At 39.2% G+C, this 14196-nt stretch overlaps 1 protein-coding gene across 4 annotated transcripts in view; it reads left to right on the forward strand.

Moving 5' to 3' along the window:
* Window positions 1-14196, forward strand: part of LOC128264245 (tyrosine-protein phosphatase 10D) — a 51903-nt gene that overhangs the window by 31328 nt on the left and 6379 nt on the right. For 2 of the 4 annotated variants that reach the window (XM_052999655.1, XM_052999652.1), the window contains exons 3-9: window positions 4796-5045; window positions 7432-7713; window positions 7906-7953; window positions 9731-10403; window positions 10905-11329; window positions 11395-11826; window positions 12736-14133. In XM_052999655.1, coding sequence (XP_052855615.1) covers window positions 4796-5045; window positions 7432-7713; window positions 7906-7953; window positions 9731-10403; window positions 10905-11329; window positions 11395-11826; window positions 12736-14133 — 3508 coding nt within the window. The remainder of the gene's footprint in view (window positions 1-4795; window positions 5046-7431; window positions 7714-7905; window positions 7954-9730; window positions 10404-10904; window positions 11330-11394; window positions 11827-12735; window positions 14134-14196) is intronic. The other 2 variants (XM_052999656.1, XM_052999653.1) reach the window with 1 other exon arrangement.

Consider the following 14196-nt stretch of genomic DNA (forward strand, 5'->3'; position numbering starts at 1 on the left):
TTGGCCGGTCTGCATCAGCAGCTGCGACAGCGACTTCAAAAGTTGAAGTTCATGTTTCTTTAGTTGCTCACGGCTAAAAGCCCGCACAAACAAATCACAGAAAAACAGCATGCCAAATAAATATTATTTTACGCTGGAATTGACTTAAACAACTTTTTATACAATTTATGTGTAGCTTAAATTAAAAATATATTAAACTATCCAAAGGTAATAGCACAAAAATAATGCTGCATAATTCAAAATATCTTTAATTTATGACTTAAATAACAAATTTTTTGTTTACAGCTTTTTTAGAGTGCTTAAAGATAAATCCGAGAAACAAATATACTGAAGCCAAGACAATTTTTAATTAATATGAACATTATTTTATAAATAGCATTATCTTAATAAATAGTATCAAACTGTTTTTCTTAAATAAAAAGCTCATAAGTCAGCCAATTACTTACTAAATAAAATATCTTTAATATGTAAGCAAGTATTATTTAATAAGTTCCATTGCATATGTGTTTCTATGAAACTCCTTGGTAATCTCGGATGTTTTGAAGCCTTGGCCATAAAACCACTTCAAACCACAATCAAGACCTTGTCTGGCTTAGGGTTTAAATAACAAAATCGAAGGTTTTCTGCTTATTGTTAATTGCCATTAATGTTATATTATTATTTGTTGTATATTTCTGCTCAAACATGGCTTTGGCTTTGGCTTAAACCCAAAAATGTGACTCACAAAGCGTGGAATGAGAGGAGTGAATTGGGTGTGGTTAAATTAACCGAAATGGTTTGTGCCCGAGCAATTGCAAAACAAATAAAAAACGACAGCGAAAACTCATGTGCGAATAGCGCGAAGTGTAATTTGAGCATTTAAATGAAACGAAACCGCAACGAATCCGTATGGGTATATGTATATCTCCTATATATTTATAATATACGTATAGATGTACACTTCTTCAATGAAGTATGTGCTGCGAATATTTAATTGCATAATGTGACCAGACTGACACACTATGTGTTAATAATCATTAGCAAATTTACCACCATGATCATTAACGTTACCATTAACTTCAGTGATGTCAGTTTGGAATTTTTCCCGCCAAGTGGGTATATTTTTTTTCCTTATTTTATCATTAACAGTGAAAAGCGAGTTAATTAAATAAATGCATATATATCTCATCAATAGCTTAATAAGTTACAAAGCAGTTAGTTATTATATACTGCTATACTCATTTAAGTTTTTTTTTAAAACTTATTGTTAACAATGTAATAAGCCCTTTGACACCCTTCGACACACGTCCAAATTGTTTAAAGTTTTTTCGTTATTCTAGCCGTTTTTACACATTAACTTTCTTTAGTTATAGACTATACAGTTTTGTTTCGCTGTAGAGAAAAGGCAGCACTGTTTCACACCATCATCATTATCTTGGCTAATGACTAATGGGCCATAATAGCAGCCCGAGCATCATGTAATGGCCAGAAAGAAAAGAAAACGCTAGTAACAAACGCACAACTTGAAAAAGCGAAATGAAGAAAGGAAAACAAGAAGCTCAACAATAACCGCAACAACAAAAAGTATTCAATTATGCAAGCAAGTTACAGTTAGGCGCCCACCAAAAAAGGGTAATACACGGGTCTTCCAGGGGGGCAGGGGGTTATAGCTGTTTTTGGAGCTTGCTGGCCAACATTTCATTTCGATTTCGAAGCGAAAGCGCAACGCAAATTGCAATTGACTATATTTTTTACTTTAGTTTCTGGCGAAAAACGTGTTGTGAAAAGTATTGCAAGTAAGTCGACTGGGGTGGGTAAATAATAAATAATTGATTGTTTGATTGATTGATTGAGTGAGTGACGACAGTAATTGGCAAACTCCATTCCATATGCATGGACGGTGTGAGCGGACAGGGGGATTGCACCAAGTGCTCTCTTTAAATCTCAGGCAAACAAAAAAAAATAGCTGTCAAATCAAACAGGTTGACAATGCTTTTTACTAAATGTCGAAGTGAGCAAGGGGGCTTAAACTGGCACCAAGTAAAGTTTGCATGCGCTGCTGGTTTTTCGCACGTTCCACTGGTTTATGGGTCCTTGGAATCCGCGATTAGCTTAAGAATATTTTAATGTAATTTTTGATGGTTTTGAGCATGCTTAAAACGCATGCAATATTGCAAAATTCAAATGTTTCTTTTGCTTTATACATACTATTATTTCTAACCATTTTTATTTATTGTGTGATTTTATTTAGAAAGGAAAAAAAGGAATTTAATTTATAAGCAGTTCAAACTTTAAATAAATCGATTTTTTTTTTTTAGAGTGCATATCTATAAGAATGAAATTTTGGTCTTTTTTGAAAGGAGCTCCCGAGGATCAGCTGGAGCTCCATTATATAAATAAATATTTTTACTAATATTAAGTCTTAAAATACAGTGAAATACAAAATGTTTAGAGCAGTACATTTATAATTCTTTTCCAAAAAAAATTCGCTTTTTCGGGTTAACTGTGTATATACGCCCTTAAACATAGTTTCCCAGTGCATCCTTATCCAGATAATAAAAACAATTGTATGAAAAAGAGAAATAAGTAAATTGAGAACATCATGAAGTTTTGGCCACTTGTACGCATAAACTTGGCATAAATGGCCCTTTTTATTTGCCGGCCAAAAGGCATCAATCAAGCCAACAACAAGTTTAGGAACTTTATTTTTATCCGCTTGCTGACGCCATTTTGTTGAGCGCCATTTTGACACGATTTGTGTGTCTGTGTGTGTAAATTATACTTTTTTCTTTCTTGTGTTAAAACGCTTTTAGTTTGATGGTCAACTTACTCTTGTTTTTTATGAATTTTCTGTGCGGCCATTTGAACACATTTGAAACCATTTGAGCAGTCACGCCTCCCGTAATAAAAAAACCCTACAATTTGATGGAATTGAATTGCTGCCAAATGAAATTACAGAAGTTTGAACAACCGCCCCGAACCGGAGAAATTGATAGTTTCGGTCCAAATTGAGTATAACCATGAGTTGGGTTTCGTTGATTTCCATTTCTCTAATTGAGCGTTAAAATTGAGTGGTTCGAAAAACGTCAAGCAGTAATTGCGGATGAGTAATAACTGTAATAAATATAAGTCTTGGATGTAGGAGTTTTAATAGAATAATGTTGGAAGTGCTATTAAGAATAATCAATGTTTTGTACTTCCTTTGTTTGATGTTGAACGTATCTGTTTCTAAGAAATGAAGAACTGTTATTTTAAGTTATTTTAAATAACAGCTAGTTTTCAATTCGAATAGTCCTTGGGAAATTTCCTTACTTGCGTTAATGTTAATTTAATTAAGCCATTTACCTTAGCTTTTTGTTCTTGTTTAAATGTTCTGAATATGTAGATTTTTAAGTTGAGCTACATTCCATTTAGTGCATAAGTATACCATTTTAGTGCATAGCAATTCTGGGATGCAGTCTAGATTTAAGTCACGTCTCCACCAACGGCGAATGCATTTCCGTTATTTTAATCCTTTAATGTGCACCAGTCCCTGGGAGTCCACCTGTCCCCCCTTCCCGCTCGTCCTTCGCCGTCTGCCGCCCGTCGGGATGTGTGGCGGCATCTGTGTCCCTTTGCTAGCCAAATCCATTATTCCCTTCTTTTTTTTTGCCTCATTTTCGCGGCAGTTGTAAGCGGGATCGAGTTCTACGAGGGGTTATATAAGAGGGAGTGGGCGCCAGCGGAGCTCATTGTTTGCGGTGTTAATATTTGGCGTCTGGCACCAGCAGACAACGGCAGGAGCGCCAGCAGCTATAGAGAGAAAAATCTAAAGTTTTAAAACTAAATTCGTACAGTTTTCTGAAATATTCATAGATATTATATAAACCTATGGCGTAAATTAAAAAGTTTAAAAATGAAAACAAAGTCTCTAAAATATTTAGCTTTATGTCTACAGTTGGAAAACTGTAAAGTTTTTTTTTCTTGATTGAATTTAAAAAATATTTTCAAAAATTTATAAAGTGTTTTGGATATACTTTATTTAATAACGTTTTTAGGTCTGTTGTTGTCATTGAATTTATAATATAGTGATTTCAAATCACTAAGCATCTGCGTTATGTAATATTTTGTACTTTTTATATACGTTATTAAAATATAATTCATTGGGAATTGTTGTTGTTGTGTTTTAGATATAAAAATAACTGATTTAATTTTAAAAACTTTTATATAATACGAAAAATGGATTTATACATTTTTTTCTTTGTGTAAATGGGCCGTGCAACAGGGACAACAAACACCGTTTCAGTCAACACCCGTTCATTTTGACTCTATCTGTATCTGTATTTGTATCTGCATCTGCATCGGTAGCTCCATCTCTATCTGCATCATTATCATTATCATCATCATCATCATCATCATCATGTGCCATTTAATTGTCACTCGCGTTACTTTTTGTTTGTTTCACTGTTGTCCTTGTTGTTGTTGCTGCAAATACTGCTGCTGTAATGTCATTGCACTTTTTGTGATAACTGAAAATGACGGAGAATAGACTTTAAATGGGAAAACGTAACAGCAAAGTTAACAAATGGGATAAAGGGCGAAATGAAATGATATAGTCAAACTAATACATTAGATGGAAATCATTGCAAAAGCTTGCAATCTTAATTGCGAAAAAAAAAAAAAAAAAAAATACAAATCTTTTAATTTATTCGCATAGTTTAGGGAAACTTTGTAGGTATCTAGGACATTGAAAACGGTTTGAGGTTTAATAAAAACACACCCCACATTTCAAAACACAATTTGTAATTTCCCATCTTATTTTTTATTTTCCTTACAGGACGTTCGATGTGCAGATCTAGCCATAAGCATACCCAACAATCCCGGCCTAGACGATGGCGCCTCATATCGGTTGGACTATAGTCCGCCCTTCGGTTATCCGGAACCCAACACGACGATTGCCTCCCGGGAAATCGGAGATGAGATCCAATTCTCACGTGCCCTGCCCGGTACCAAATACAACTTCTGGCTGTACTACACGAACTTCACGCACCATGATTGGCTCACCTGGACGGTGACGATAACAACAGGTAAGTGCAAATATAAATGTATTTAATAAAATAGAATTTTCAAATTTTCAATTTCAAGAAGCTAAAGCAAATTAAAAATACCAATTTTGGTTAAGTTAGTTGTATAAAATTTGATGTCACAAACCTTTTTTCATAAAATACTTACATTTTAAGGACTTTTAATGCTTTCAACTATATTAAAAATTTTAAACATTTCCGATGTTCTTTTTTTTTTGTAACTTATAAAATGTGTATTTGTTAATTTTTATATTTTTTATTTCGATAGAGAACATTTTAAAAAAATTTTAAGTACGAACTTTGAAGTGACATCAAGTGTCATAAAGCCAACGAAAAGTTTTGGGGTGTCAAACAAAACCCTAGGAACTAATGGTCAAACGTTAGATTGTCTGAGCTCATTGATTTAGTCACTAAATCTAATCGATTGGCATTCTCAGCTGAAAATATTGCATTTTTGCAAAAAATCTGTTCAAAAAACGCAATAAAAAATTATATAAATCCACCAGGGATAGATAGTTTAAATAGGAACTGATTTAAATGGGAACAAAGAAATTTAATTTTTAAATGTCTGCTATGTAAAGGAACATATTTGATGATCTAACATTTTATTTTGAAGATTAGGGCACTATATCATGTTTGTATAATTTGCTGATCGCTAATTCATACCTACTGTTGTCTCCCTTTGACCCACATTTTTGGTCTGTTTGCTGATCGCTAATTCATACCTACTGCTGTCTCCCTTTCACCCACATATTTGGCCTGTTTCGGGTAAAAGTGGTTACTATGACTGGTTTTGTTTCGCCTTTTGTTTTTGTCTTTATGTTGCTTTTACTGTTTATTTCGCTGTCGATCGCCGGCGATAACTTGAAATTTTTGTACACTTTCTTCAGTTGACCAGCTTTGTTTTTATTGTACAAAAACGTCGGTAAAGATAAAGAGGGGAAAGAGTGTTTTTGTGGAATTTCTTGAAAACGCGTTGTCAATAATACCGTAACTGCATTTTTCTCATTATTGCAAACAGTAAAAACATTGAATTACACAAACAGTTAACGCTTTTCTCTCCTTCCCCTTCCCCTTCCCCCCTCACATAAGTTTTCCCCATTTCCCTCAAACGAGACCCTTGGGTAATTTATAGGCATTGGCTGGCTCTCAACGCCCTCTTCTTGTGTCCCTGTTTTTCCACTGCCTTTATCATCCCCCGCTTTTTGGTCGGACATTCGCAGGTGTTGGTCGAGTTTTCACCCGCTGTACAGTTGAGAAAAAATAATGGAAAACCCGAAGAAAACAATCATTATTTTTTCGAAATCTAGATTTTATAATTCCAGTAGCCTTTAATAACCCATGTTTTGTATCAAATAGCTAGGAGAAAATAATTTTTTTTACAGAACAATTTTATTAAACCATTGAAAATATTTGTAATGCTTTTAATAAATAAACTAAAATTAAAAACTAGTTTTTCCCTATATGTAGAAAAAGTTTTTGGCTTATGTTTTTCCAAGTGTAGACAAACAGGAGGAGACACTCCCCAAGCTCCCACTCCAATCAACAAACTTTCGTCCACGAAGTACATATACTGCCCCCTTATCCGATTTCCTATTCTTGTTCGTTTGTCTGATTGATTTCGTTACTTAGTGCGATTTGCTCATTAGGCAGCTTACGAACATTCGAGGGGGGAATAGGGAATATCGAACTGCAATTAGCAATTTGTGGCACTTGCAACTTGTGTTCGGCTTCTATGATTGCTCGTTTCGCTTACTTTTCTCAAACACACAACATGAAAAGGCAATTAGATAGAAGCCATTTCGAGGACAAGGCCAAGTATCAGCTTGTAATCTTTGAGTTCTAACTATTTTAAATAGGGGTAGTTGCAATGACCTTTGAAAAAACTTCTGTTCAGGGCTTAAACCCCAAAGGTTTCTCATATAACAAAACATCAAATGAAACTCAAAACAGAGGATTAAAGACGCAAATGTATCAATATTTCTAACGTATGATTCAACTAAAAAGATAATTTTGTTTTGCATTGTACATTTATTATTTGTGTATATATAATAATTTAAATTTGGCCAATAAAATAGGCTTATAATTAAAAAATAGACTTTTCAACGATTTCTTAGCTTTATCTATAGGAAATATTATTCAGACATTTGAATTATTAAAGCTTGAGATCACAAAACTATTTACGAAAGTTTTGGCTTGAATTCTGTGAAAGCTACATATTATTAAAATATATGATGGTAGAAATAAATTCTATCATAAAATAAATGCATTGTTTCTGCCTTTAATTTGTGTTTTATGTTCATTTAATTGTGCAATTGTCATAGTTATAGTTATAATTTACTTATTTATATTAAATGTATATTAAAGGAATGTTTTTCCAATTTTGCAGCTCCCGATCCGCCATCGAATCTCTCTGTTCAGGTGCGGAGCGGGAAGAACGCCATCATCCTGTGGTCACCGCCCACCCAGGGCAGCTATACGGCCTTCAAGATCAAGGTGCTGGGCCTGTCGGAGGCCTCGAGCAGCTACAACCGCACCTTCCAGGTGAACGACAACACATTCCAGCACAGCGTCAAGGAGCTGACCCCGGGAGCCACCTACCAGGTGCAGGCCTACACCATCTACGACGGCAAGGAGTCGGTGGCCTACACCAGCCGCAACTTCACCACAAGTGAGTCCCTGTCCACCAACAGCCTAACCAAACCAAATCAAATCAAATCAAATCAAATTAAATCCAATCCAATTGTTTGTTCTACTCGGTGATGGTAACTAAACCTGATTAACTTCTTTGTCTCCCGCTTTCATTGTAACTAAAAACAAAACAAAAAACACACGTTAAAATATGAATTAAAATAACGAAAAGGTCGAAGGACGCGTCATAAAGAATTGCTGGACATTAAGATCCTAAGAGGTAATATTTAAGCTTCCCTTTCCCCCAAAACTACAATCCCTGCCCCATAACCTATTGTAGTAAATAGCTTTTCAACTTGTAAATAGTAAGTATCTATCACACAGAGAAAAAAAGCATATATAGAAAATATTTTTGTTTGTTCTAATTTATTTAGTTTTTGTATTTTTACTAACTTTATCCCAGTGCTACAATTTGATTTTATTTTTATTATTGACAATAAATTTAGTAAAATCCACTTTTGTAACTTCTTAAACACTTTTATTATAGATGTTTTTCTCTGTGTAACCAACATAAAATTAACCTCAACCCAGCGCCTTTGCACAGGCTTTAGTCCTAAATTGCATTCCAAAATTAATTTTTGATCCGACAAAAAACCGACCGCAATGTACATTCACCACCCAAAAAAATGCAGGAGGCTTTTCTCCTTTTTCCCACACATTTTCAACCTCTATCCCCAACTTTTCTCGCAATGTGCATGTCCAATTTTAAACAATGTGCATGTCCAGCCACAGCAAAACAAACAAATCACAAATAACTGTGGTCCCTTTGTAAGAAAAATGTAAACCACTTAAATTTGAAAATTACGTAAAACAAGAAAGGAAGCAAACTTTAACAAGCCGAAGTTCATATACCCTTGCAGCTAGTAAATATTCTTGAAGACATTAAAATTTGAAGCTATGATGATTTGCAGCTCAATTATTTGAGTTCCTATGGCAGCTATATGATACCGTTTTCCGATTTTAATAAAATTAAAAGCGTAAATCTGAAACGACAAATAATCAAAAAGAATTTCTAAAAAAAATTACAAAATAAAAAGGTTAAATTTTTTTTTTTTTTTTTTTTTATTGTTCCCATGGGAGCTAAATGCTATAGTCGTCCGATTTCGATGAAATTTAAACCGTAATTCTGAAATATTTAACCATTACTATATCTCGAAAAACTAAAAAACACCAAAGTTATAATTTTTTTTATTAATTTTTCTGATTGTTCCTATGGGAGCTATATGCTATAGTCGTCCGATCCGGCTCGTTCCGACTTATATACTACCTGCAATAGATAGATAACTTTTGGGAAAGTTTCATGCATATAGCTTTAAAACTGAGAGACTAGTTTGCGTAGAAACGGACGGACAGACGGACTTGGCTATTGATGCTGATCAAGAATATATATACTTTATTGGGTCGGAGATGTCTCCTTCACTGCGTTGCAAACTTCTGACTGATTATAGTACCCTCTGCAAGGGTATAAAAAATTTATAGGTTGAAAAAAAAATATGTATATAAATCGTTTTTTTCTGAAGAACGGGCCACGATAGATAATAATTTTCCCACTTATGGAGTATAATTTATTGAAAATTAAATTGAATATTTGCGATACAAATTTAATACAAAATCGGAATTTTCACCATTATTTTTAAAGCGCTTATATTTCTGTTCACTAGGAAATTAAATTAGTAGTATACGATTGTTAAAAACTTTTGGTATCTCATTAACCTTAACATACGGAAATGTCAACACATCCTAACCCGTAATATTTAATCACATTGCATTGGTGTTGGAACTTACATGGGCGACAACCACTGTGCCGAATAACTTCTAACTAGCACACACACAAAGATCCCATAACTCCGCCTTTAACCTTTGACCCCTAACCCCCAACCGCATACCCCTAACTCCTTAAACTGAAACTCTGACCCCGAAAATTGCGACGGTGACCGCAACTAACGCAAAGCCACTTCTCTGTTTGTTCGCCGCCACTCGCAACTCAAAATGTGCAGAGCCCAACACTCCGGGGAAATTCATCGTCTGGTTCCGTAATGAGACGACGCTGCTGGTCCTGTGGCAGCCGCCATATCCGGCGGGCATCTACACGCACTACAAGGTCTCCATCGAGCCGCCGGATGCCATCGATAGTGTTCTCTATGTGGAGAAGGAGGGCGAGCCACCGGGTCCGGCGCAGGCTGCCTTCAAGGGTCTGGTGCCCGGGCGGGCATACAACATCTCCGTGCAGACGATGTCCGAGGATGAGATCTCGCTGCCGACGACGGCGCAGTATCGCACGGTGCCATTGCGGCCACTGAACGTGACCTTCGACCGGGACTTCATTACGTCCAATTCGTTCCGGGTGCTTTGGGAGGCGCCCAAGGGCGTCTCCGAGTTCGACAAGTACCAGGTTTCGGTGGCCACCACCCGCCGGCAATCGACGGTGCCGCGGAGCAACGAACCGGTGGCCTTCTACGACTTCCGCGACATCGTCGAGCCCGGCGAGACCTTCAATGTGATCGTGAAGACGGTGTCCGGCAAGGTCACCTCGTGGCCAGCCTCCGGGGATGTCACCCTGCGACCTCTGCCCGTTCGCAATCTGAGGAGCATCAACGATGACAAGACCAACACAATGGTCATCACCTGGGAGGCGGATCCGGCGAGCACACAGGATGAGTACCGCATTGTGTGAGTAGCTGTTGGATGGCAATACAACTAAAATAACAAAATTTATTAACTTAAATTACCGCGTGGACTTAAATCCTATATTTTATTTATTGAAAGTTATGTAACAGTTGAAAAAGGATATCCACTAAAGACTCCTAAGAGCAAATGGCAAAGGCCATTTATTGGGCGGTATAAGTTTATTTTCCAAATCGAAAAATTATTTCAGAAGTTATGAAGAAATGAAAGGCAAAAATAAAAAGTGACGTCTCTGCAAGGAGTAAAATATGCCTTCATGTGTTTGCACAACAGATGGCGCTTTCGACTTTGTGAGTTGCCACGCGAATAGAATAGCTGGCGCCATCTGACAGAGGCCTATTTATTTTGAAGTCGCTTAACAGAGTATCTAATAGTATAACGTTTCTTTGTGTTTTGATTTGTAATACCTATGTCGAGTGCTTATTCTTCGATTAACTCAAGAATTTATTTTCTTCCACTCAATTGCTCCGCTTTATTGGCCCACAGCTACCACGAATTGGAGACCTTTAATGGGGACACCAGCACGCTGACCACAGATCGGACTCGATTTAACCTGGAGAGCCTGCTGCCAGGGCGGAATTACTCACTATCCGTGCAGGCGGTTTCCAAGAAGATGGAGTCCAACGAAACGAGCATCTTCGTTGTCACCCGTCCCTCGTCGCCCATCATCGAGGACCTGCAGAGCATTCGGATGGGCCTGAACATAAGCTGGAAGAGCGACGTCAACTCGAAGCAGGAGCAGTATGAGGTGTTGTACTCGCGCAACGGAACCAACGATTTTCGCACGCAAAAGACCAAGGAGTCGCGTCTGGTGATCAAGAACCTGCAGCCAGGAGCTGTCTATGAGGTGAAGGTTTTTGCGGTCAGTCACGATTTGAGGAGCGAACCGCATGCGCATTTGCAGGCAGTCTGTAAGTGTCTAATCGGATTTTGGTAATTGAAAATATTTGATAATTAAAATCCCGAATCCCTTTAGATCCGAATCCGCCACGCAACATGACCATCGAGACGGTGCGCAGCAATTCGGTTTTGGTTCACTGGTCTCCGCCGGAGAGCGGTGAGTTTACGGAATACTCCATACGTTACCGAACGGACAGCGAACAGCAGTGGGTGCGCCTGCCCAGCGTCCGGTCCACGGAGGCGGACATCACCGACATGACCAAGGGCGAGAAGTACACCATCCAGGTGAACACGGTCAGCTTCGTTGTGGAGAGTCCTGTGCCCCAGGAGGTGAACACCACGGTGCCGCCGAATCCGGTGTCCAATATCATCCAGCTGGTGGACTCGCGGAACATCACACTGGAGTGGCCCAAGCCGGAGGGTCGGGTGGAGTCGTACATCCTTAAATGGTGGCCCAGCGACAATCCCGGTCGTGTCCAGACCAAGAATGTCTCCGAGAACAAGTCGGGTGAGTGACGATCGATCGATTGGTGGAGCCTTCTCGAATCCTGAATATAAACCGGTACCACCACTCTCAACTCCTTCCGCCTGAAACTCTTTTCTTATGCTCCGTCTCACGACTTCTTTTGTTCTGGAACTTTTCTGAAAACTTCTTTTATTTTTATTTTCCAAAAATTGCAAGCAATTTCAATTTTGTCCCTACATATTTCCTGAATAAATATAACGATTTCTGGAACTTTAAATTCTTTAAATTCCTACCGTATACTAGATTCTTTCTTGTGGAAATTCTTTGCTCTTCCTTAAATCATACTTTTAAGTGGTAGAAAACCCTTTAGTTCTCTTTGCTAGTCTCTCCCGTTGGGTCATAACTTAAATCTGTCTCTCAGGCAATTGCAAGTTGGACTTATCCCATTTTATCCTTAAGGATACTATTTTCTTTTATTTTAATAAGAGTACCCTTTAAAACAAAATTTCCATTCACAACTAAAGTCTGTAGTGTTTCCACTAATATCTTTATTTGTTTTATTAATTTTGTATATTCTTTTCTCTATTCTAAATTATTTTAAATACCTATTTTTATGGATAAATTTACTTTTCAAATTGTTAGATTTTTCTGGTAATTTTATGTAAGGGAATTCTCCTTGATTCTAAACAAGAACCCTATTCCTTACTTTTAGGAGCTCAATTTTCTTTGGTGGTAAGGAGTAATTTTGTTTCTCAAAGTCTTCTCCCTGATTTGTTGGCTAAGTTTCTCAACGTTTCGAATTGTTCGAAAAGGTCAAAAAACCTATGGTAAATCGTTTTTCTGAAACAGTTCTGTGTACCTTTCCCCTTCGACTGCAAACTTCCGTAGCTTCTCCTGTTCTGTTCTACTCTAACCCTTCCCCTTCTGCTTCTGTGATTCCTCCGAAAACAGCCGACGATTTGTCGACGGTGCGGGTCCTGATCGGCGAACTGATGCCCGGCGTGCAGTACAAGTTCGACATCCAGACCACATCTTACGGGATCCTGTCGGGCATTACAAGTCTATATCCGCGCACCATGCCGCTCATCCACTCGGACGTGGTGGTGGCCAATGGCGAGAAGGAGGACGAGAGGGACACCATCACCCTGAGCTACACACCCACGCCGCAGTCCTCCTCCAAGTTCGATATCTATCGGTTCTCGCTGGGCGATGCCGAGATCCGGGACAAGGAGAAGCTGGCCAACGATACGGATCGCAAGGTGACGTTCACCGGTCTGATGCCCGGTCGGCTGTACAATATCACCGTGTGGACGGTGAGCGGTGGAGTGGCCAGTTTGCCAATCCAGCGACAGGATCGCCTGTACCCGGAGCCCATCACCCAGCTGCATGCCACCAATATCACGGACACGGAGATCTCACTGCGCTGGGACCTGCCAAAGGGCGAGTACAATGACTTCGACATAGCCTACCTCACGGCGGACAATGTGTTGGCCCAGAACATGACCACCCGGAATGAGATCACCATCACTGATCTGCGACCCCACAGGAACTACACATTCACGGTGGTGGTCCGTTCGGGCACTGAATCTTCGGTTCTCCGGAGCAGTTCACCGCTGTCCGCCAGTTTTAGGACAAATGAGGCGGTGCCCGGACGAGTGGAGCGATTCCATCCCACGGATGTCCAGCCCAGCGAGATCAATTTCGAGTGGTCGCTGCCCTCCAGTGAGGCAAACGGAGTAATCCGTCAGTTCTCGATAGCCTATACGAATGTAAACAATCTAACGGATGCCGGCATGCAGGACTTTGACTCGGAGGAATCGTTTGGCATAATCAAGAACCTCAAGCCCGGCGAGACATATGTGTTCAAGATCCAGGCCAAGACAGCCATTGGCTTCGGACCGGAGCGGGAGTATCGGCAAACGATGCCGATTCTGGCGCCACCGCGTCCCGCGACCCAGGTGGTGCCCACCGAGGTCTACCGCAGCTCCTCGACCATCCAGATCCGGTTCAGGAAGAACTATTTCTCGGACCAGAACGGCCAGGTGCGCATGTACACGATCATCGTGGCCGAGGACGATGCAAAGAATGCCTCCGGCCTGGAGATGCCCAGCTGGCTTGACATGCAATCGTATAGTGTTTGGTTGCCCTACCAGGCCATCGATCCGTACTATCCCTTTGAGAACCGATCCGTGGAGGACTTTACAATTGGCACTGATAACTGTGACAACGTCAAAGCCGGCTACTGCAACGGGCCCCTCAAGTCGGGAACCACTTACCGGGTAAAGGTGCGGGCGTTTACCGGAGCCGATAAGTTCACGGATACCGCCTACAGTTTCCCGATTCAGACAGGTAAGTGGCTATAGCCCAAGTAGTAATTATACCCGTTACTCGTGGAGCAAATGGGGTATATTG

Source organism: Drosophila gunungcola, unplaced genomic scaffold (genome assembly GCF_025200985.1).
Source record: "Drosophila gunungcola strain Sukarami unplaced genomic scaffold, Dgunungcola_SK_2 000060F, whole genome shotgun sequence".
NCBI classification, from domain to species: Eukaryota; Metazoa; Arthropoda; class Insecta; order Diptera; family Drosophilidae; genus Drosophila; species Drosophila gunungcola.